General features: G+C 39.3%; 1 protein-coding gene across 3 annotated transcripts; it reads left to right on the top strand.

The window, feature by feature from the left end:
• The first annotated feature begins 545 nt into the window (after window positions 1–545).
• On the top strand, window positions 546–24,466 carry LOC103132418 (alpha-1,3-mannosyl-glycoprotein 4-beta-N-acetylglucosaminyltransferase A-like). Of its 3 annotated transcripts, XM_007544224.2 has the most exons (11): window positions 546–1,289; window positions 3,306–3,419; window positions 7,877–7,952; window positions 10,980–11,094; window positions 11,197–11,327; window positions 14,304–14,411; window positions 14,966–15,159; window positions 18,358–18,436; window positions 20,398–20,473; window positions 21,537–21,649; window positions 24,193–24,466. In XM_007544224.2, exons 3-11 carry the CDS (start codon window positions 7,914–7,916, stop codon window positions 24,208–24,210), a joined length of 873 nt encoding a protein of 290 aa, XP_007544286.2. In that variant the 5' UTR covers window positions 546–1,289; window positions 3,306–3,419; window positions 7,877–7,913; the 3' UTR covers window positions 24,211–24,466. The 3 variants fall into 3 exon arrangements, with proteins under 3 accessions (XP_007544286.2, XP_016522864.1, XP_016522865.1); XM_016667378.1 differs by lacking the exons at window positions 546–1,289; window positions 3,306–3,419 and adding an exon at window positions 7,698–7,807; XM_016667379.1 differs by lacking the exons at window positions 546–1,289; window positions 3,306–3,419; window positions 7,877–7,952; window positions 10,980–11,094; window positions 11,197–11,327 and adding exons at window positions 12,311–13,013; window positions 13,116–13,246.
• The last annotated feature ends 244 nt before the right edge of the window (window positions 24,467–24,710 follow it).

Here is a 24,710-nt window from a genome sequence, read left to right as displayed (position 1 = left end):
AGCCACTGCTCCAGTTTGGGGGTGACTGCCCCGAGGGCCCCGATGACCACAGGCACCACTGTTGTCTTCACCTCCCAGGCCTTCTCCAGTTCCTCTCTGAGGCCCTGGTATTTCTCCAGTTTCTCGTGCTCCTTTTTCCTGATGTTGTAGTCACTTGGTATTGCTGCATCCACCACAACAGGCTTTCCTCTGTTGTTTATCCACCACCACAATGTCCGATTGGTTCGCCATTACGATTTTGTCTGTCTGGATCTGAAAGTCCCACAGGATCTTGGCTTGGTCATTCTCCACCACCTTTCGGGGTGTTCCCCACTTTGATCTCGGGGCTTCCAGTTCATATTCTGCACAGATGATTCTGTACACTATGCCTGCCACTTGGTTATGTCGTTCCATGTATGCTTTCCCTGCCAGCATCTTGCACCCTGCTGTTATGTGCTGGACTGTCTCAGAGGCCTCCTTGCACAACCTACACCTTGGGTCTTGCCTGGTGTGGTAGATCTGAGCCACCCGCGAGAAGGGAATTTTTATATATGTAAACAAGTGGAGAATCTTAAAACTTGTGAGAAAAGCCTGTAATTAACTTTCCATGAAAGTGAGTGTAGAGGCCTTCTTCCAGCCTGTTAACCAGCAGTGGAGCAGCAGATCAGTGTAGAAACCTCACCACTTTGGCATCACATTAAGGGACTGATACAAACCTTCGTACCGGTCTATTCATGTTTCTGCTCATGTTTGTGTTTGTATTCAGACCTTTGATTTTTCCCACCATTCTTCTCATAAAACATGTTTTATCACCAAGAAACAGCGAGAGCAAAGTTCATCTTTAGATTGTATTTTTTTGCTCTTCATTCTATGTGAGAACAGAGTGATTCTGGGATACATGTTCTTCTTCGGTGAGATGGACGATAAACACAAACATTTCTGATTCAGAATCTTCCAGCCTGCAGTTCCAGAAGCTGTCGGTGTGTTGCGGAGCTGTCAGAGAGACATACACACACTCCTCCTGTTCCAGCATGTAAAACCTGTTTTGATGTGTGAGCCATTGTTCACTGGGGAATGTTTGCTGTGGAGTGTTGAACATATTTAAATAGGAACAGAGTCCATGAGCTGGTATTCTGACACCTGTTGTATGTGGTCAGACCAGCACAGCGAGGCGGCCACTTCACACCACAGTAGTTCCTCACTTTATTCATGCCTTCCATACGTTAACTTCACTAACCTGTTTTTTTTTCTTTATTAATGTAGACGGATCTACAGTATGTGGAGGGCATTGCACGCAGCCTGTTTGAGAAGTGAGTGGCTTCTAGTTGCTTCCAGTGAGAGAAACTCGTTGCTAAACGAGTTTCTCGTTTAGCAATGAGAGCCTCTTCTATTGCTTATTTTTCATGGACAATTATAGGCTGTAAAATTACACTGGTCAATGGCCAAAAAGACTGTGTGAGGTTTTAGGGTCATTTTGGTGAGCTGGATAAAAAAAAAAAACGCATTGGTTTTGCTCAACCAGGTCAACTTTCTGAACTATGGAGCAACATGAGCATCAAAATGAATGACTTGTTCTCGCATCTGGATCAGTTTCCTGACAATCTGAGATCAATGAACGATGAGCAGGAGGAGAGATTCCATCAGGACAGAAAAGAGACGGAGAATTTTAGATAATGAAGACGTAATGTTCAATTCACATGTATTTACTCTTATGAGTGTTTATTTAATTTACAGAAATCCAAGTTTGTAACATTTGTTTAATATACTCTGTTAGAAAACTTTTTTTTTTCTCCTGAAACCTTTTTTGGATGAGACATATTAACGGAAATAAACTGAAAATGTCACAAAAATGTCAACAGTTTAGTCAGAAGACTGAAATTCTCTAAATCAAATTAGAATAAAACCCATTGAGATAAATGGATGTCATTATTTGATTTAGTAGTGCAAAAATAGTCCTTATTCAGTTGAAAAAACATAGACAACTTTCAAAACATATTTTTTGTAATCCAGTACAATAAGCCACTTTAAAATGGATAGTCCTGATTTCATCTGAAAGCAAAATGTCCAGATTTACAAAGACCCAACAGCTTTCCCCTTAAGTCTGACACAATAACTAAATCTGCTGGATAATCATTTGACCCAGAAATTATTGTGGTGAACAATAATATTGTTGTTTTGAAACCATTTTAAAGTAATATAAAGGTAATGACATAGCAATGCAAGAGCACATTCTCAAAGATCAATAAACTTTAAATTCTTATGGATATTTTAGACTTGAACTGGAAGACTTTTTAAATATACAAAATAACAAAAAACAACAAATAAAATAAATAATGAAGTCACTGTAAACAAAACTGTCCTTCAAGCAGAGAGCTAGTAGAGAGCAAAGCACCAGACTAAAGACGTTTATCATCCAGTTTTTGGTAGAAAGAGATAAAAGAGAAAAACAATAAATCTTGCAAATGAAAATTATTGAGTTTGTTTTTATTTATTATGTGATTAATTGATTTATTGCTTATTGCGACAGACCTAATCCTCCTCTGAGCTGCTGGCAGTCTGGAGAAGACAGATGGTCCCACTCATAAAAACGAAACCCTGCAAAAACTCTTTCTGAACAAGGGATACCTGAAGCACACTAGATCATAGTTTTATTTTTTATTGATACAGGGATCTTAGTGATTGTTTTTAATAGTTCAGGTTTATGAAGCTGTTGCTTTGTCTTTGTATTGGTTGGGTGGTTTTAATGTGCGTATGTCACATGGACGAGTTCTGTCATCTCCATCTCAAAGGTGACGGCCGGTGAAGTCATCACTTCAGAATCATTGGTTTGAAGTCGAATACGGAAAGTTTTATTTCTGTATGACATGCCAAGTATTATGCATTTAAGAACAAGCCCAGCCATAAATTTGCAGTGACGGTTACATAAGTCGATACTTTTATAGAAATATGAGCTGCTGCCTGAGGGCCTGTTCAACACTAAACAAAAGTGTTGAACTGTGTACTTTTCCACTTTCTCCAGAAAGTGGAAAAGTACACAGGATAATAACAATCACTGGTCTGCACATTATTTCCACTGCGACCTGGAGCTGCAGGCCTTCTGCAAGTCCAACAGTGACATGGAATCATTACTCACTGTCTTAAGGTACAGTAGGAAGACATCACTGATGCTGATGGAAGTGATGGGGGCTGAATACATATGCTCACCACACTGTTTATTTTGTTTCTGCAAATTAAAAATAAAGTGCATCAAACATATTTCCTTTTGACTTCAAAATAATGCACTGCTTTAAGAAAATATGACTCCTGTTTTGTTTTGTCCTCTGTAGTTTTCCAAAGGAGGTGCAGTCTGGTTTACTGGAGGTGGTTTCTCCATCGCAGCATTACTACCCCGATTTCAACACCCTCAAAGAGACCTTTGGAGACTCCAAGGACAGAGTCAAGTATGCATCAAAAATCTACATGCATAAACATACACACTCCCTCCTTAAACGCCCCTTGCTACAAAAAAACAAAAATAACGAATGTGAGTGTATTCTTATGTAAGAGCATTTATGTAAGTCATGGTGAAATCTGTCTGCGTCCGAAACCCCTGCTGATGGTTATGAAAAGTTACTGAGTCTGTCTGGATGTCAGCACGATTTAAAAAAACCCCATCTGAATAACAAATTTAAGAGAATGATTACTGAAATTACAGCAAAATCCTTGAATTCCAGTTAATTATGGCTGGCCTCTTCCAATCAATCAACAAGCATTGATTGTTTTAGCCATTCATAATTTGGACGATTAATTCATTAATTAATTTCAGAATACGCCAAAAATTGGCAAATTCTGCAGATTTTCATTTAACTACTTGTGCATTTTTATACAGTGTTAGAAATACATTAAAATATGCAAATAAACAAGTAATTAAAATCCTTTTTTAAATTAAAAAATATATATATTGTTGCCCGTAATGCAAAAACAGCATTCCTTTAGTTTAATAATCAATTAATCACAATTAATCCTTCAGCCCTAATGCTAATGCTACCATTTCCAGAGTATGTTGATAGTGTCTCTAAAGTATTTGCATTCTGACCAGTCTAGATAACCCTGTCTGCATGAATGGGTTACGGTTAAATAGGAATGTTTTATGCTTAGTCAGTTTTTACCAACAGTTTGTAAAGCTCAACGGTTGTGCTTAATATTTACAATAAAAAAAATAGAATCAAGTTTGTTCCTCTGGTGCAGTTGAATCTGTGAAATGTTCCTCCTTCCTGAACACCAGAATGTCTCAGCACAGGAACTGTAAATATTCAATTCATGAATTTTAGCTTTATTTTACTTTAAAAACTTGATGCGTTATTGTTGTACAATCATTAACATTACTGTTACAGACTGCAGCTCTCAGCTGTGTTTCTGTGTGTGGGATGACAGAAAGCCTAAGAGAACAAAGATGTTTATTGTGGGGTTTCTGATGGTAGTAAAGTAATTAGGCCCAAGCAGCGAAAGCTGGCGAAAGCCTATTTAGGCCCGAGCAGCAACAGCGCTGGCGAAGGCCTATTGAAATCATTGTGTTTATTATTACGATTCTGCCCCCCTAAAGAAGGAGCCTTTGGGGGACTTTATCATGTTCAAAAACTCACCAAACTTGGCAGACGCATACAGCCCGTGTAAAATTTACGTATTTTAAGGTCTCGCAAAAATCGTAAAAGAAACGGCTCAACAGCACCACCTAGCAACTTTCAAAAGATCCTTTCCTATTACCTTATTTCATCATAGAGACATGAAATTTGGTACACTTGTAGAGCTCCCCAAGATGCACAGAAATTACAATTAATGTCATAGTGCAAGTCAAAGTCAAAGTCAGGAAGTCAGCCATTTTGGATTGAAGGTCCGATTTTGACCCCATTTTAGCCGTTTACAGCCTTAACATTTCATCAAACTCCTCCTAGGGATTTCGATCAATTGGCTTCAAACTTGGTCAGATCGTTCATAAGGCATGGCAAAGTCATCACAGGTTTGCATTTTTGTGCCTGCTAAAGGGGGTTTTCTGGGGTCAAAGTTCACCTATTCGCCATGAAACTTGAAACTGCTATAAGTCCTACACAAAAACTCACAGAGGCACCAAACTTTCAGTGATTGATCATCATCGGGTGCCCTACTGTTGACCAATGGGTCAAATGATGACATCACTTAGGCCACGCACCCTGAGAACAGGAAGTGTCATGTTTTACTCTGAACGGTTGCTTTCTGATGCCTTCGACCTAATCAGCATGAAACTGTGTCCACAGACAGAAAACATGTTGGTATGTTGTGGATTCCAACCCCTTTTGTTTTCAATGGAGTAAGTGGGCATGGTGGCGTGGCGAAGTGACCAGTAATGCCATTGCCATACGTTTGACTCTGAATTCCACAATTTTGAGCCGAGCTGCACCAAACTCACTAGGATGGATCCTTATCCACCTGCCGACAGGAATCCATAACAATCTTTGGTGGGTGTGGCCTAATTTCTCTATAGCGTCCCCTAGAATATTTTAAATGATCAGCCCCAAGCCCCTAGAATTATCAAACTTGGTACACATGTGTATCATGTCAAGACGGACAAAAAAGACTCTTGGAGCCATGGTCCAAACCCAACAGGAAGTCGGCCACTTTGGATCAAAGCCGCCATTTCCTCTTTTTTATAGACGTCATATCTGATCAAACTCCTTCTACAGCTTTTGAGATACACACTTCAAACTCACTCAGCACACTCTTGAGACATTGCAGGTCAAAAATTATCACAGGATTTTTTGTACATCAAAGCACCAGGGCGTGGCTAAGTGCCAAACTTTGACTATTTGCCATAAAACATCAAGGTGCGATAACTTCCACATACAAGGTCACAGCTGCATCAGACTTCCTATGTCTCACTACAGATCAGCACTCATCACATTTAGGTGGTCAATTAATGACATCACATTAGCCCTACCCACTTCCGACAGAAAGTCACCTGTTTTTTTCTGCTGTACGTCTTACTTTTACTCTATGGGTTTAATCCTGTGCCAACTAACCTAAAATTACATGATGTTAATGCATGCTGTTGGCTGAACCCGTGTGGGCGTGGCCAAATGGCAAGTTGCAGTCCCTCGCTATATGCATATAGTTTTCTCTAAATCACACATGGAACATCCAATTGGCACCAAACTGGATATGTATGACCTTTATTCACCGCTAAAGAGCCCAACAGCATTGAATTGCAATTTGACTCCACTGCACCCCCTAGGTTATTCCATCAGCTATACCTCCTCGCTACATCGGCCGATCTGCACCAGATTTTTGGTGAGTCGTCAGTGAGTGCTGCTGAACTCATGCATGCATATGGCCTGCATACGGCCTGGCGGGGACAGATGCGGGAACTATGCGAGCGTCTGCGGTGGCTGACAGGCGGCGGTGCTGGAACCCCCGCAGTGGCCAATAGGCTGGAGCCGCACTGAGCTGCGAGGGCCATTCGAGGCTGCTTGCAGCTTTAATTATATTTCAATCTGGAGAAACTCACACGGAGAAAAAACATCAGTTAGAAAGATTTATTAGACTGCATTCTTTTTTGGCGTTCGGGCCCTGCTGAAGATGTTTGTGCTGAACATCATCAAGCGATTTGATGATTGGCTCGGGCCGGAGCTCAGGGTAGTCTTCTCCCCCGGGTCCGGACACCGGTGGTGGAAAAGAGCCTAGGAAGGAGGGAACATGGAGATGCTCGTCCGAATGGAGGTGGAGATGGGAAGGAGGTGGGTCGAAGCGCGGCTGAAAGGCTGGAGAGCCCATCTTTGTTGGTGCTTTTGAAGGAACTCTTGTGAGGTGATTGGCTTGAGTGGCTGTGCTCGGGTGCTTGTTGATTGAAGCGTGGGCGTGGTAATGGAAGAGGCCGATGAGTTGATTGGAGTCTTCCCAGCTTGAATTAAGCTTAAAGCTTCCATTTTACAACCAGCAACTGAAAGCAATCAGGATAATATTGCTTCTGTTGCACAAAGTAAGTCTGAGTGAAGAGATAATATTTGTTGCTAAAATCATTCATGTCAAAACATTCTACTCATCTGCCCAATTTCATCCAATTCTTCATTCTAAAACCTCTGAAGTATTTTTGATCTAGTTTTTAGTGAAATATCTTAGTGCACTTGAAATAAGATAAAACTCACTTGCAAGTAACTTTTCAGCAAGATGTGGGAGCTTGTTTTAAGTCAATAATTTCTTAATATTCATTTTCAAAAAAAGGAATAGTTTCACTGGCAGGTTATTTCACTTAGAAGAAGACATTTTCCCATGTTGTAAGTGAAATAATCTACCAGAGGAACAAGTATTTGCTGACAAGTTACTTATTTAAAATATACAGATTCAAATTTTACCAAAAATACTTGGTAAGATATAGTATTTTTGCAGGGTTGTGGTTGAGTGAACTTTGGATTTTTATTAGACACAGACAGCTTTCATACTGTAACAGTAATGTTTGCTGCTAAACAATACAGAGAAAATATCCACTCTCAATCATTTTCAGTTTTTGACTTTCACTTTTTGACTTCCGAAGATTTTATTTTTTTAAAGTCGACATAAAATGCCATGTTAAAACCTGAGTCACATTTTTATGGCATCTTGTTAGCCTTTCATCCGTTCCTCCATAGCTCTGCTGTTGATCTGATCAGAAGGACATTTTTTTTTCTGCTTTTTCTTTTGTCATTTTATTCAGCTGAGCACAGTTAGACTGATGAGGAGGTTCGCTGTCTGCTTACATCACTTCCTGCTCTGCTGCATACCTGTGCCTGCCACAGCTTGCCTGATCATGAACATTCCTGTGTGATAAGATTGTTAGAATGATGTGTGTTCCTCCTGTTGCTAATCTCACAGATACACAGGACACGGTCATTTATTTTGTTTTGTTTTGCAGATGGCGAACTAAGCAGAATTTGGACTACAGCTTCCTCATGCTGTACGCGCAGGACAAAGGAACATACTATGTTCAGGTGATTTTAGACTTCTACCATGAACCAACTTGAGATTTCATGTATGAGACATTTTGAATATCATGACTGGAGTTATGTCACCTGTGAGTGGTGTCAGAAAAGCTGTGGACTCACCAGCTGCGTTTCTATTACAAATGTGCACAAAACTTTGTCGTTAATCCGTAAATGTTGGAAAAAATGCAATTTTGCAATTGCTACATTGCTACAATTCCTACATTAAATAGGAAATAAAGTTTAAATTACAGATGAATATGTTTGTTCATATATGTTTTCATATGATATGTTTTCTAAATGCCACACTTTACAGTTTGTTCAAAATTTGTACAAAAAATTTAGATTTGCCTCATACAGTCATATTCAATGAATTTGAATGAGTTCAGATGAGGCCTGATTGTCAAATTTAAAGTATTTCTTGAAAATAACAACCTTGAAGTAGGTTTCTAATTAAGCCCACATTTCTGTATTAAATATGTTTTTTTTATTGGTCTGACTTAATAGTCTGTTGCCATATCCACCTCCTCACAATTCTCACAGACTGACTACTGGCCAGCTCTCCATCTAACAGGTCCGGAAAACCTCTAATTCCTTAGTATTACTCCAGCTGAGTATGTGGAGGACAATCTGTTTAAGCTGGTGTCGAGAGAGATGCGTCTAGACTCTGACTACCTCCGATCCAGAAGCTATGACCTTTTTCAGTTAATGAAACAGTCAACTGAGTAGCCCTACAGCTGCTTAGTTCCAGAAACTGCTTCTGTTAACGGTAGCTCTCTCTCTATCAATAATGTGCACTTGTTGTGGTCTAGATAAATTTTAGAGACTCAGCATGAGTCACAAGGTCATTATTTTATAAACACCAAAGAAATGTCCGAAGCTCCCTAATTACTAGAATCATGACCATTGGTTTTACCTTAATCAGAAGAAAGAACTCATGAAATGACTCAATTAATTTAACTGTCCACAACTCTAATTAAATATTTTAATACATTTTTATTAGCAGGCTTTAGCAGGGGAAAATTTACAAACAGCTTCTACAATCAACAAAATAAGAATTTAATATAAGAAATTAAAATCACACCTAACTTTCCTATCTCCAATCCCTATACTGTGTCATTAGTAGGCCTGTCACGATAAGAAATTTTGCTGAGCAATTAATTATCTAAAAAATTATTGTGATAAGCAATAATATTGTTTCAAGACCTTTTGACACTGATTTAATGGAAATGACTAATAATGCATGCAATTTACTGCCATAGATAGATACACTTTATTTTCTAAAGAACACATAACACTGGAACTAATAAACTAAATAAACAAAACAACCAAAAACAAAAATAAAATGGATTCTCAGTCTCCATTAACAAGAAATGTACTTGAATAAAAACTAAACAACATAAAGCCAAAGTGGAAATAAATACTGCATTCAACCAAAAGAGTGCAGATTATGAAGTCTGTATACTATATTGCCCTTCAGTAATCACTAGATTTAAATAGAGAAGATGGGCACATCCGACTACCTAATGCAATAGTTCACACTACACGATTTTTTTGCCCCTATTTTATGACAATCTTAGATCGTTGGTCAATTTAAGATTGTCGCTGGTGATTTCGTAACCAATCATCCTGCAGTGTGTGGTGTGTTACGGTAGATCGTTGTGGCCGCTCCGATCTAAATCATGGATTTTCTCCGACTGGGAGCTTATCGCAGCCTGTTGAATGTGACAGGTAGTCAATCAGAAAGCGCGGATTCCCCTCCACGCTTTCTGAGGGGAAATTACGGAGGGAAATCCCAAACAGCTGACACGGCGCCATTATTTTGTGCCCATGTGGCTGGACACCACACGGCACGACGAACCCGATTGAACCGTTATGCCTAGTATTTCTGTCGGCTAATGTGTGGTCTCAGGTTTTGAAAATGGGCCGACAGTCGGCCGACAACTCGTGTAGTGTGCGCTAGACATTACACTAAGGAAATGAGGAAGGGAGGGTCCATGGAGAGAACCGGAGTTGAACCTTTTTTCATTCAGTGTCAGCAACAGAAAGAGTAAAGGCAGGAAGAGACTATAAAGCCGATAATTCAAATGAGGTCGATAGGTTTAATTTATCATTTATCGTGACAGGCCTAGTCATTAGATTAAATGAGTGAGGCTTTGGGATGCAGTTCCACTCATACCCAGATGTCGAAATGATATTGGCAGCAGAAAGCTTTAGAATCCTTGGTCAGAGTTCTGTCTTGGTGCATCAAAATTCTTTTCAGAATAGAAACAAAGTTGTACTGGTGGTTGATTCTAAATTTCATGTTTCTATTAACTTTAAGTGTAAATCATCATGATTAATAGAAATAAAGGCTTCCATCTGCGCGTAATCTATGTAATTTCACTTGGTGTTAAAGTTCCTGAAATAATTGGACTTTTTTATAATATTCTAATTAATACAGGTCTATAGATTTAATATTCAACTATGTTTATTCCTTAGATTGTTAGAAAGAAACAATGTTTCAGTTAAAGTACATCACACAAAGCAGAGCTTTGAAACATTTGACAAAAGCATGAAAAAAAAAAAACAGGAAAAAAAACGTTAATAGTTTCTGGCTTATGCCGATCAATATTTGAAATTAGGGTGTGTGTTGATGTCACAACCTGGCTCTGGGGTTATGACAAAAGAAATGACGCAAAAATAATGCTTTGCAAATATTTACTCTGGGAAAAAATGGCCAAAGCAAACCAGAAGGCAAACAAATGTGACCCTGAGTGACTAACATTAAGCAGCTTAAACAATTAATTACCTGACAGGTCCATCACACTGACCTCTGACCCCAGACCGATGAGTTGTGATCTTGTTGAAGAGGTGACAGTCAAGATTTTCTTAAAGCTACAGGACTTTTAGAATTCCAAATGTGGCGTGATGTTTCCCTGAGCATTTCTTCAACTCATCAGTTAATGCCACACTGTGTTCTATTCCAGCACTAATTTCATTTCTCTACAAAATGTTGTGGAAGTAAGTCTCTAACTATTCTTGTGTGTTTTCTAGTTGGAAGACGACGTTTTTGCAAAGAACGGTTACTATAGCGACATGAAGGCATTTGCCACACAGGCGTCTTCTAACGAATGGCTCTACCTGGAATTCTCCCAGCTTGGGTTTATAGGTGTGTTTGTCTTTCCACATAGCATCGCAGAGAGATACTTACTCAGATGCTTGGTTCTAGCATATTCTGTTTTGTTTTTTTTGGTGTGGGGGGGGTTTCCAGGTAAGATGTTTAAGACCAGAGACCTTCCAATGATAGCCGAGTTCTTCTTCATGTTCCACAAAGACAAGCCTATCGACTGGTTGCTGGATCACATTCTGTGGGTGAAGGTTTGCAACCCAGAGAAAGATAATGTAAGTCTGCTGACCCCAACCAGATCCCAACAGCTTTAATACTTTAGTCATACTCTGTTTATTTTCACTTTGTTAAAACATTAATGTCCCGTCAGTCTGCTGAGAATTATTTCATTTATTACATGATTATTAGAGAGGTACCAATCTGATCTTAATATCTATTAATATCTTTTCCTGATGTGGAAAAATATTCCACATCATTGACAATGTGTCCAATCCACAAGGGCAGATCTATTCAGTATAATTCTATGCTTTGTGCTCCAAGTGATGTCATGCTCTATTATTTATTTTACGTTATATCTATAATTCCTAATTTCACTTTCTGAACCATTTGGTTTGTTGTAGTTTATTTTTGCATGTTTGACCAAACCTATTGTTTAGTCAGTTTCAGTTTCTTTATTATTTACATTAATATTAGCTGTTTATGCTCCTACCTGCACTGACTGAACAAGTTAAAGTTGTTTCTACACGTTTGACCATGCTTGTGAAGCTGTTGATGGTGGTTACTATGCTGTCCTGGTGCAGAGTGCACATTTCTGGCCAATCGCCTGCTTATAAAAAGCCTGACCTGTCAATAACCCCCCCCCCTTTTTTTTTTTTTTTTTTTTTTTTTTTTCTGGTCTGAGAAATTGCTAAATATGGCAACAAAGTCACTAAGTTGGCAACAGTGGGCGGACTACTGTTAATGGAGCATGTGACCTGGTGGGCAGGTCTGTCAGAAGGAAACACTGGCTGATTTTCAGACCTTTGTGGAGGTAGAGAAGATTGATGAGTAAGATCAATATCTCCCAATCGATCTCCCAAAAAAANAGTTGTACTGGTGGTTGATTCTAAATTTCATGTTTCTATTAACTTTAAGTGTAAATCATCATGATTAATAGAAATAAAGGCTTCCATCTGCGCGTAATCTATGTAATTTCACTTGGTGTTAAAGTTCCTGAAATAATTGGACTTTTTTATAATATTCTAATTAATACAGGTCTATAGATTTAATATTCAACTATGTTTATTCCTTAGATTGTTAGAAAGAAACAATGTTTCAGTTAAAGTACATCACACAAAGCAGAGCTTTGAAACATTTGACAAAAGCATGAAAAAAAAAAAACAGGAAAAAAAACGTTAATAGTTTCTGGCTTATGCCGATCAATATTTGAAATTAGGGTGTGTGTTGATGTCACAACCTGGCTCTGGGGTTATGACAAAAGAAATGATGCAAAATAATGCTTTGCAAATATTTACTCTGGGAAAAAATGGCCAAAGCAAACCAGAAGGCAAACAAATGTGACCCTGAGTGACTAACATTAAGCAGCTTAAACAATTAATTACCTGACAGGTCCATCACACTGACCTCTGACCCCAGACCGATGAGTTGTGATCTTGTTGAAGAGGTGACAGTCAAGATTTTCTTAAAGCTACAGGACTTTTAGAATTCCAAATGTGGCGTGATGTTTCCCTGAGCATTTCTTCAACTCATCAGTTAATGCCACACTGTGTTCTATTCCAGCACTAATTTCATTTCTCTACAAAATGTTGTGGAAGTAAGTCTCTAACTATTCTTGTGTGTTTTCTAGTTGGAAGACGACGTTTTTGCAAAGAACGGTTACTATAGCGACATGAAGGCATTTGCCACACAGGCGTCTTCTAACGAATGGCTCTACCTGGAATTCTCCCAGCTTGGGTTTATAGGTGTGTTTGTCTTTCCACATAGCATCGCAGAGAGATACTTACTCAGATGCTTGGTTCTAGCATATTCTGTTTTGTTTTTTTTGGTGTGGGGGGGGTTTCCAGGTAAGATGTTTAAGACCAGAGACCTTCCAATGATAGCCGAGTTCTTCTTCATGTTCCACAAAGACAAGCCTATCGACTGGTTGCTGGATCACATTCTGTGGGTGAAGGTTTGCAACCCAGAGAAAGATAATGTAAGTCTGCTGACCCCAACCAGATCCCAACAGCTTTAATACTTTAGTCATACTCTGTTTATTTTCACTTTGTTAAAACATTAATGTCCCGTCAGTCTGCTGAGAATTATTTCATTTATTACATGATTATTAGAGAGGTACCAATCTGATCTTAATATCTATTAATATCTTTTCCTGATGTGGAAAAATATTCCACATCATTGACAATGTGTCCAATCCACAAGGGCAGATCTATTCAGTATAATTCTATGCTTTGTGCTCCAAGTGATGTCATGCTCTATTATTTATTTTACGTTATATCTATAATTCCTAATTTCACTTTCTGAACCATTTGGTTTGTTGTAGTTTATTTTTGCATGTTTGACCAAACCTATTGTTTAGTCAGTTTCAGTTTCTTTATTATTTACATTAATATTAGCTGTTTATGCTCCTACATGCACTGACTGAACAAGTTAAAGTTGTTTCTACATGTTTGACCATGCTTGTGAAGCTGTTGATGTATTTTACTATGCTGTCCTGATGTAGAGTGCACATTTCTGGCCAATCGCCTGCTTATAAAAGGCCTGACCTGTCAATTGCCCCCCCCCCTTTTTTTTTTTTATTAATTAATTCTTTTTTTGGTCTGAGAAATTGCTAAAATTGCTAAATATAGCAACAAAGTCACTAAGTTGGCAACAGTGGGCGGACTACTGTTAATGGAGCATGTGACCTGGTGGGCGGGTCTGTCAGAAGGAAACACTGGCTGATTTTCAGACCTTTGTGGAGGTAGAGAAGATTGATGAGTAAGATCAATATCTCCCAATCGATCTCCCAAAAAAAAGAATTCGGGGACGGTTTATGGGTACACCCCTGATACGGATTAGGGATCCCTATTAGGGATCCAGCCCTGATGGGGATCTAGCCGTGGATCTCTCCAGATGTCTTGATTTAGCTTTTTGGAGGCTTTTAATTTTATCTTCAGCTTCTGCATGCAGCATATCAGCATAATAATGACTATCTTGGGTGTTCCAACACGTGATCTCTGCTCTCACTAATCATCAGTGGGTTTCATTTGCAGAAACACTGTGATCTACAGAAGGCAATGCTGAGGAGGAGATACAAGCCCTCACTCTTCCAGCATGTTGGTCTTCATTCCTCTTTGCCTGGAAAACTGCAGCGTCTGAAGGTGAGTGCACCTCTGACCTCTGTCACGATGAGTGCCGTCTGTGTGGAGCTAACGTCAGAATGCCACAAAAGCAGCAGACAGCTTCATTGATTACATGTAAATGACTCCATGGAGAGAAAGAATTGATCCAATCATACTTATTTTTTCTCTTGATCAGAAAACCATTTTCTGGATGAAAAATTAAAATCCTGACAAAGAACTGATGCAACTCCAAAAGACTTTATTTTTCCCAAAGGGAATTTAAATGCTGTAGTAGCTCCTATAATCCTACAATCTGTGGATGGTGATGCTGTGCTTAGGCAAAATCTGTCGTAGCAGTCTGTCTTTGTTTCACACAATTTCAAAAACAAGAAAATAATAATAAAAACAAATAGCTAAACATTTTCCGCAAGATATTTTATAGGGCAGAACTGAAGGTGTTCGAAAAGGGAGCAGGAAGAAGCAATCATCCATCTCCCCTGCTAGAGTTCACACTGTTCATAGCAGTGGAAATGCTGCTCTCCTCATCTGATACCACGTTTATCTTATTCCCTCCTGCTTCTCCTCCGCTGCAGGATAAGGACTTTGGGAAACAGGGTTTGTTTCAGGTTCACAGTAACCCAACTGCTGCGGTGAACACCAGCATGAAGCACTACCAGCAGCACAGCCTGGAGCGGCTTTACAAAGGAGGTGACTTCATGTGGGCTTTGACGCCGGTCCAGGGCGACTACATCCTCTTCAGCTTCCCTCAGCCCATCCACATAGCTGGGTCAGTCGTGTTTTAGCTTTTTGATCAGCCTGATGGGGAGATGATTAACAGCCTGTTGATATACTACAGCTGGGGAAGTGTGAGCAGATGATACTTTCTGCACTTTGAGCCAGTCTTGGAAGCAGAATTTAAAGCTTCTGAACTGACTGAACACACAGTCAGTTTAGTGAGTTCTCAGTAAACTGTGTGTTTACTGAACAGATGATTTAAGATTCAACTGAAACAGTTTAATCTTAAATCAACTGTTTTAGGGTGTGTTTGCTTCTTATACTTTACCCTTTATGTGTATCATAACTGAGCATATCAAAAGGATAAGGAAGGATTTTTTTTATCTTCAACAAACTGACCTAAATCATTGAAAAAAAAACATTTGCCAGTTAAGATACATCATACATATAAATTCATACCATCAGTGTAATTTGTACGGTTTAAACGTAAAATGACACATTGCATTTCTTTGGTATTTAGGGTGTCTCCACATCCTTAAAAAGTCTTCATGTATCTAAAAGTAATGCCTTAAAATGTCTTAAATTGGTAAAAAAAAAAAATTAAAAAAAATCTGTATTTTGGCCTTAGATACGTTAAATTTTGTCGTGATAAGATTATTTAATCTTGTAATTTTTTTTCTGTTTTCTTGTTTTTGCAGAAATTTTCTGTCAGGCAAAACTTTGAATCATGTTCAGACGCCGCCAATGATTTCTGTGACCTAAGGCAATTGAGGCTACTGCTAGCCAAGCTCTAACATACCCTTGCTAGTTTGCTAGCTTTTTTTTTTAAAGTATCTATCAAGGGTGTAAATAGTTTTTGCCACTGGCTCACGAGGTGCATTCCGTGGAGAAAAAAAATAAAGTTTGGCGCTATGAGGGTTAACGAATGCAGAGGGTCATATGCAGCGGTAGGAACACAAAGCTGCTGCCAAAGGCCACAAGCAAGAATAAAACTACTTGCATGTTTCTGATTCATTCATGAATCTGATGCACAGTGACATCCGTCATTAGATGACAAAGTTCCTTCTCTTGGACCACTAGGGTTAATTTCTGCTTCAAAAAACAATCTGATCAAACGCTGGAAGAGACCAGGGGAGCTGCCAGGACTCGTGGGCCCCCTGACAAAATATTTGTTTGGGCCCCCCTGCACAGCTGCTCTTACAATTTTTTGAGTCTATTTGACTCATAAAAAGCATCACAATTTTGAAAGGCTTGCATCTGTCTTGCTTTCTTTGGTTCAATACTGATAATTAGCACAATATTTACTGCTCATGAATTTAACGTTCAACAGTCCACATCCAGTATGCAAGTAGGTTGCTTAAATTTTTTCTATTAGTTTTAGATAACGAAAAGGCCCCCCAAGAACAAAAAGCAAAAACAAAGGGCAAACAAAAAAAAAACAAACCAAAACTCCCAAAAAAGCCAAGGAAGTGCAATTTAATCAAACCAAAAGAAAAAAACTTAAGAAAAAAATATGTTTTCTCCATATTTGTTAAAGCTGTCACGATGTCGTAGCAGTTTATGAGACAGATGATCTGTGAAAACAATCAATCTCCTCCATCTCCTTCCTGAATTACTATTACTGGTTAAAGTAATGCACCGTTCTGAGCAAAACAACCAATCAGAACTAGTAGGACGCTCTTAGCACTGTGAATTAGCCTCATTCACTCTAAATTCACTAAATGTGCTAATGGTGGAGAAACAACTTATCATTACAAGAAACAGTTTATCTGCCGTAATTGGTAGCTATGCTAACTAAACTGAGCATTCACAGTTTGAATCTGCACAGCTCTGTGCTATGCTAACTGCAGCTCGGCACAAATCGAGGGGGAGGAATGATGAGCAGCAGCACATGAGATTGTGATTGAAAGCACTAAAACTCTCCTGCCTCTGACTGGTTGTTTCTAGCACTGGGAAAAGGCAGAGGAAATAGATTTTTCACAGATTACCTCTCATACTATACTGTCACAACATAATGACAGTTTTAAAAAATATGTGAAAAAAATATTGATAAAAAAGTGACAGCTTTAATTTCACTCAGAAGAGAACGGGTCAGGAGGGACGTGGGTTACTGTTGCTGTTGACTGACTCATCTGTTGTTAAGTAGTAAAAGGTACAAGGGACAAGTTAAATATATGAATATGTTGGTAACTTTTTTCCTTAATTCATTAAATGCTAGTGAAATGGAGGCAAACAGTAGTCTGTAGCTAAGCTAACTATGCTAAATGGTTGATAATGTCACACAGTCTACCCACCTCTCTTGGAGAAAAACTGGGTTATAAATTAACACTCTTGCCTTTCTCTCTCTCTCTCCCTCTCTCTATTTTTTCTGAAAACCTGATTATATAACTTTTCTTAGCATCATAGTAACTGCCACAATCATTTGTGTCTTCCACTGTCTACAGCTGAACAGCGTCGCGGTGAAGCGCTCCAAGCAGGCACGAATCATTTAACGCAGATAGGCGGGTGTTCAGGGCAAATATGGATGTGTGTTTTTTGATCTGGGAGTGGGAACATTATATTTTTTACTGCTAAAAACAATCTTTGAAAATACAATATAACTAATTTTGTAATTGACAGGGCTCTGATTTTTTTTTTTTGTTTTTCAATTTCTATTAACAAAAAATAAATAATTAAATTGTGGAGGACCCCCTGTTGGTCAGGGCCCATAGAATTGTCATCACTTTTCCCCCCTATATCGCAGTTTAGGAAGAGACTGTTGTGCTAAAAGGAGTTAGCTTATCAGCATAGCTATTCAAGCCTAGAATGTTATCTGAATGCTAAACATGTAGCAGCAGCACAAACACTAACGTCATCATCTACAGCCAACGTGTCTAAAGACATTCCATAAATGACCAGCAGTTGCTGAAACTCTGGAACCATAGAATAACTTTGCACCAATCTGATGGTGGAATAATCTAAATAACAGAATTAAAACAACAAATATCTTAGTTGGTGAGCTGAGTTGTCTGATTACTCAATAATCAGATTGATAGCACCTTTTTGGTGCTAATCAATTTAGCACCAAAAAGGGTTCTTGAATGAAAATGTTGCTCATTTTGTCGATATAGTTTTTGATAAAATGTGATTAATCGCAATTTATTAATTACAGACCCGGCAATAAACTCAATTAAGCATTATGGTAATCTTGTCCACCACTATTACTGAGTTATTAGTCAATAAACATGACTAATAACAGGTTTGCCTGTAGGTATGTGTTTCGTAGTGGAAACAGCCAGGCAGTGGGGGATAAATTCCACAACACCACAGTGGAAGTGCTCTCCAGCAATGTGAGTAACCCGTGTGTTTGTGTGTCTGTGTGTATGCGTGCGCATGTGTGTGTGCGTGTGTGCTCCATGTGAATGTTAGTTCTCTAGTTGCTCTACCTGCTGACGGCACCCAGAGTCTTGGTTTTCATTGCAGGTGTTGATGCCTTAGGAAAGAGTAGCAATGTAACAGGAAACACCCACCAGAACAAGCTATCTGTTATCACTGCACCACCCACCGCACTGTGTGTGTGTGTTCAGCCACACTTGAGGAACGCTAAAAGGGAAAAGTGTTTATGTGACAGCTGACCTTTGAGTAAAGTTAGACAGACACTGGATCCATGAGTGGAAGATAAGAGGGAAACCACAATACAGGAGATAAGTCTAGTCCCCAGGCTTCAGGTTGCACTGCGGCCAAAGGGAACTGCTGCACGGCAGGAACAGCTGGCAAGGAAAACTATGTTCTTTAAATTTATAACATCAGAATATTGAAATGATTCTAGAAATTGGGTATTTTTAAAAAAGTGACTAAACTTAAGTCAAAGGTAATTTGGCCAAATCAACAACAAAAAATGAAAGTAAACCAATTTAGTGAAGCTTCTTCTGATTGAAGTTGCTGAAAACATTGAAAATTATGAGAATCTGCCTCAGAACAAAAAAAAGACCTGGAAGTGATGATGAAGAAGACGGAGGCGTTATCAGCCTGTTGGAGGATTCAGTCTGTCTGCATGGGGTGAGAAATTCCAACGTTCACAATCACTGCTGTGTGAAACAGACAAGTTAAGGTTGAATGAAACTCAGTGAACAAAATGGAGGGAAATAGGACAACCAAAAGATCAAAAGATAAAACCCTTATTTTGGAAAGCTCACAGAAACCAGTTTTACTTTATGAAGTGTACAAGTCACGGTCATCCACTTCAAACAGCGCCTCATCAGGCTGGAACAGCAAGATAAAGACATATATGAAAGCTTTATCAAGAAAATACTGATTCGTTGCTTCTCTTGAAATGTTCAGGCTCATTTTAAGATATCCAGTTGAACCAATCCTATTGTTCAATCATATTTAATTAAGTTGTTCTATACAGCACTTAGTCAACCCAGGCCTCAGGTAAAATGACTTTAGTTGGATGAACGATGAGATCTTCCAATATCTAACAAAAACAAAATGTCCTTAACCATTTACAGGACATCAGTGGAGAGGGGATGCTTTCTTAGGTTTGATCTGTAAACTGAAAAGCTGTCCAGGAGTAATACTAGTTACCATGTTGATTACAGGTACACCAATTGCAGTTTTCGGGCCGATCGCAGATCTTTACAACGTCTGTCCTGCCTGATTGTAATTTTGATCAAAACCAATGTTTTGGCTGAATAGAAATTTTCTATGTTAGCAACAGTGGGGTGACTATTGTTAAGAGCACATGTGTAGACGTAATCTGGTGGGTGGGTCTATTAATTAGCCCCCGCTCAGTGAAGATCAAAATGGAACTAACTTCGCAGTAGTATTTAAGATCAGTTTCACATGCACGTGTTGGCCAATCTCCCACAATTAACCAAATTTTGGTTGATTTCATTGGCACGCATCCAGCTTTCTGAACCTGAAGTTATTTTGCTAGTCAACCAGTTCCAGGACTGGCTGTTAGTCCATAAGATGATTCATTGATTAATCAAACAGATTCTAAAAAGTGAACACAGATTTGCTACATAAAATGTTCAGGGTGGTTCTCCCATGGGCACCAAACTGGCTATGACCGCCACTATTCAGCCAGAGCAGACACCAGCTGTTGAGCTCTGGCCTCCACTTCATTCATATTCCTGGGTTTGCATGTTGCACCCTTCTTTTCAAACCCTAGCAATAAACAATCATGTTAAGACTTCACCACTCATTAGGTAAAACATGGTGTCCCTCTCTGTACTGGGGTAAAACATGGTTACTAGGCATCTCTCTGTTCTCCAGCCTCTGACTCCTCTGTGTTTGTGTCTCGTAGACAACGGCTGCAGAGAAGCTCCTGGCTGGCTCACCATCTAAATACAAGCAGTCTGACAGCAGCTTCATTGTTATTGGTGAGTAAATGATGAATCCATCACATGGTGGCCTTAATGTGTCAGGTGGATCTTACTCTGCACCACTGCAAGCAAAGGTATGGAAGAAAAGCAGAATTAGTCTTAATAAGCTGGTTTGTCTCCTGGTGTTCGGCACGGACAGCATCCAGCCTGCAGACTAAACTAAAAGGAGCCGTTACTTCTGAGCATGGCGTTTACTGAACACACACTCCCTCCAGTCATATTCTGCAGTGTGCAGCAGACCATAAACAGCCTGGCTTTATGGAACAGGTGCCATCACGTTTGCATGGCCCCTTATAAAACACAGACCTGAACCTCTAATGAACCTCATCCACAGGAGAGTTATCAGTTATCAAGCCTCATAACTGATTACTCAGCATGCGATAGGCCACCTGCCATGGAGGTTCTTCTGTGAGCAGAAGAAAGTCTGTGGGAATGCATGTTGTTAAGGCAGAGCAGTTTGTAAACAGTGATATTGGATGGAGTCGGACCTTTCTGATGTCAGGCCTGCTCCACGGATACCGTTTCCTTTTCCAGAAGAATAAGCTGACAGGAAGTGGAAGTTTGAGGATAAAAGCAACATTTACACCAAATACGTTCCAGACCAGCGTTGTTCTAGAGGTGCTGTCGATCAGGAGTAATTAATCATCTCCAAAAAGAAGCAAAGGGTCAGTATCGGCATGGTAACGGTGTCTGTGTAAATGGCTGCAGGCTATACAAAGAGCAGTGATATTAATATTGTGTGAAAACGAAAAGCTAAACCCTGCTACAGTCTAGGGCTGAAACGATTAGTTATGATTAATCAATTATTAAAGTAATTGTCAACTAATTTATTAATTAACTGGAGTAAACGAACTCAAAAATCCTATTAACCTTTTGCTGTCTAATTAATAATTGGTTAATGCAAAAATTAACCAGTTAATCTGCAAATGATCAAGCATATACTAAAGGAAGGCTACTGTTGCATTTCTACGCAAGAAAATGTTTTTCTTATTTAAAAAGGAGCTGAATTATTTGTACTGTGATTGTGAAAGCAGCGAGTAACCAGCTGTGTTTGTTGCAGATGAATTTTACAACGGAGTGGCTGAAGGAGAAATCGATGAAGTTCTGCAGCCCATTTCAGCTCTGCGCCTGGTGGTTCACTCCAACTCAGATGTCTGGGCTCTGCTGAGCGAGGTCAGAACCTGGAACGCCGAGTTAGTGTTCATCAACAAACCTCTAAGAGAATGTGCACAGATTTTCCCTTCATTTCCGCCTTTGGTCTTTCTTGGCATAGAGATGTTTTTGCCCACATTGACAGGATGACATCACGGACTGCTGACTGAGGCGTAGAGATACAAACCTTTCAATGCCTAGTGATTCAATTCTGATTTTTAGGGTCACGATTCGATTCAGAAATGATTTTTAACTCACAAACCAATTTTTCTATTCAAACAGTCTGGAGTTTGTGTTTAAATTATGCGAGTGACAAGAGCAAAAGACAAGTTTAAGAACAATTTAATCCACCACTATCATGTTACAAGTATACAAACCGCCAATGCTATAATATACAAAACACAGTAAAAAAAAAAGACCTAATGTTCCAGAGGTTTGTTCAGTTTGTTCAACCGTGGCATCAACATCAACATCGCATTTCAGGGTCCTGTTCACACCGGCCGGGTGTTTAATCCCACATGGTTACACATCTCACTAACTGTGTGTATGTACATAAACACAGAGAGAATTTATGGAGATTTTCTTCTGATAATTTTTTTTTTTTATATGATAGTCTTTATACTTCAACAGGATGTTTATGAGGCGAGGATGGTGAGTTTAAATCAGGGAGGTACCTGGCTCATACTTCCAGAAGTTGAAAGTCAGGATTTAAATGAGCCTGTGTAACATTCCCTGAGCCCGTATTCAACTCAGTCGGGACGATATTAATAATGGTGGCATTGAATTGAACACAAAATAACCTGTTAGAATCATCTTCCTTTAAAAGTTTCTGTTGCTGGATTAGTTCTGTGACTATAGTTCTGCTTTCTTCTGTTTCTGGTCTTTGTTCATCAGTTTCAGGTTGAGTTGTTTGAATGCTTATATGAATATTCCCTCTGTTTTTAAATGTTGTGCAGCTAGAAGTATTTTTTATTTTTATTTTTACTTTTGGACAGTTGTTATGATGCATAACCATGGGAACAACGTATGGTTTTTAGAAAAATGTAGGAGGTAACTAGCATCTTAAAAACTCAAATAATACCTGAGTGACAAATCCCAGAGGAGCTGAACAGGCTTCAGGCTTCAAAGCAGGAAGTTGATAATGAGCAGGGATCTTATCCCTGCTCATCAATCTCTGTCAAACCGTATCTCTAACCATACGGTTTGACAGAGATTTAAAGAGGAGCGGCAAAAGCAAATGAGGTGGATTAGCAAATCTGCTAATGGCTGATGATTGTCATCCAGGACATGTTTCTACTGTCTGCCTGGAGACTGAGCTGTTAGCATGTCATGACAGTCATGAGACTGTCATACAGCTGCGGTCTTCAGTCAGAAGTTACTTGAATGATATGAGTTACAACAGCGTTTATGTTTCCTTTGGCATTTTTGATCCTTAACTGAAAGTGATTGAGGAAGCCCTATAAACTTTGGTATAGATCTACACATAAATGTGTATGATAGATCTGCAGATAGATCTGCATTCACCTGATTACACAACCGAAACACAAATGTGTCAGACGTGCTGTCAGTATTTTCAGGAAGTCCACAGAGAAGGTACCCAGTTTAATGGTTACTGGAACTTCCTCTGATGTTTTGTGATGATATAATTCCCCCTCCCTTCTTCTCTACCTCGCCTCCTGAGTTAACCTAGCTAATTATTTTCTTTCTCAATAGATACCAGACACACTGAAAGTCTGGTCACTTATTAAATAAACGCAAAATGTTTCTGGTCAGTCTGATCTTTCACCAGATCCATGATGTCTAGACAAAGACTGTTTATGTCACAGGGACACAACCAGACAAATTCTGTAATGTATCAAACCAGCAGCTTTGAGATAACCCATCAGAGGTGAACCATGTCCATGGTTGGATTGAGAGCTTTGGAGCGTGTCCAGATTCATTGCTATGGTTTAGTTTGTCTGCATGTGGAGGGAAGCTGTGGGGGGAAGAAGATGTTCTTAGTCATGGTTACCACCAGAGAGGCAGATAAGAAACATTTTTTAGCTGCTGTTGGGTTTTTATTGTCTTGCGTTTGCTATGCAGGGTATCGTTTCTTGGGATAATGCACAGATGGACAAGTAGAAACACATCCAACATGTCTGAGCTCAGAAACATGGAGGAAGCAGACGGTAGTGTGTCTGATAAAGATAGCTCTCAACTTCTTGTCTGCCCGTCATGTTTTCAGCTCAGACCTGTTTGGTCTGCAGGTTCTAGATGCTACACAAATAAGGAAATGTTACCTTCTAGTAACTGTGTGGCTGCTACTTAGATGATAGTTACGGGTAAAGCAGCAGAAACTGGTTCAACTTGCTCTCATAAATATCTAAATTTCCTATGGTTCAGATTATTTGATAATTTTCAGATAAACATCACGTTATATTGTCTTCTTCTCTGAATGTCTGCTGGTTGCTGGAGGTTTTTACCTGGATCTGTTCCAAAGCTGTGAAAAATGTGAAACAAACAACATTGGTAATGCTGAAACCAAACTGAAAAGATCAGTCATTCTGGTTTCCTCTGCACGTCAGATTCACATCAAGGTATGAAGACAAAGCGCGCCCTCTGGTGGACAAAAACTCTAACTACAGGGACATTTTGAAGCAGCTCTGAAGTCTGATGAGCAGATCGCCTGTTGGTGATCTGAGAGGAGTTTCAAACAGAAACCTGACTCATGTTGAGTAACCATGTGGAGGAAGAAGCACTCCACCCACTGATGGGTTTACACCAACATAACTTGTCACACATGTTTTTGCACTTTGACAGATTTTTATTCTAAGAAATAAACATGTTTGAAATATCAAACCAGGGTTGCCTTTCATGTTTTTAGGCTGTGACTTGACTTACTTTGTTAACCATGTTAAAAATGACCTTTAGTGAACAAAAAGCCTGTGTTCATATATACCAACTCCCCACAGATCAGATTTCTTGTCTGTTAGTGACCCAGAAAATATCCCAAACAATGGAGATCAACCTGAAGTCATGAATTTAAAGTAAGGGTGCTCAAAGTAGGGCCCGGGAACCATTGGCAATCCCTAGACTTTTTTCT

The sequence above is a fragment of the Poecilia formosa genome, unplaced genomic scaffold (genome assembly GCF_000485575.1).
Source record: "Poecilia formosa unplaced genomic scaffold, Poecilia_formosa-5.1.2 Scaffold1047, whole genome shotgun sequence".
NCBI classification, from domain to species: Eukaryota; Metazoa; Chordata; class Actinopteri; order Cyprinodontiformes; family Poeciliidae; genus Poecilia; species Poecilia formosa.
The sequence above is the reverse complement of the archived record's forward strand: the minus strand, read 5'-3'. Positions and strand labels throughout refer to the sequence as shown.

What these genes read in the sequence shown, in the direction of transcription:
- LOC103132418 (XM_016667378.1), top strand. An exon ending in GCAACCCAGAGAAAGATAAT is followed by an intron (nt 11,328 to 14,303) that starts GTAAGTCTGCTG and finishes TTTCATTTGCAG; the next exon opens with AAACACTGTGATCTACAGAA. An exon ending in GAAAACTGCAGCGTCTGAAG is followed by an intron (nt 14,412 to 14,965) that starts GTGAGTGCACCT and finishes CCTCCGCTGCAG; the next exon opens with GATAAGGACTTTGGGAAACA.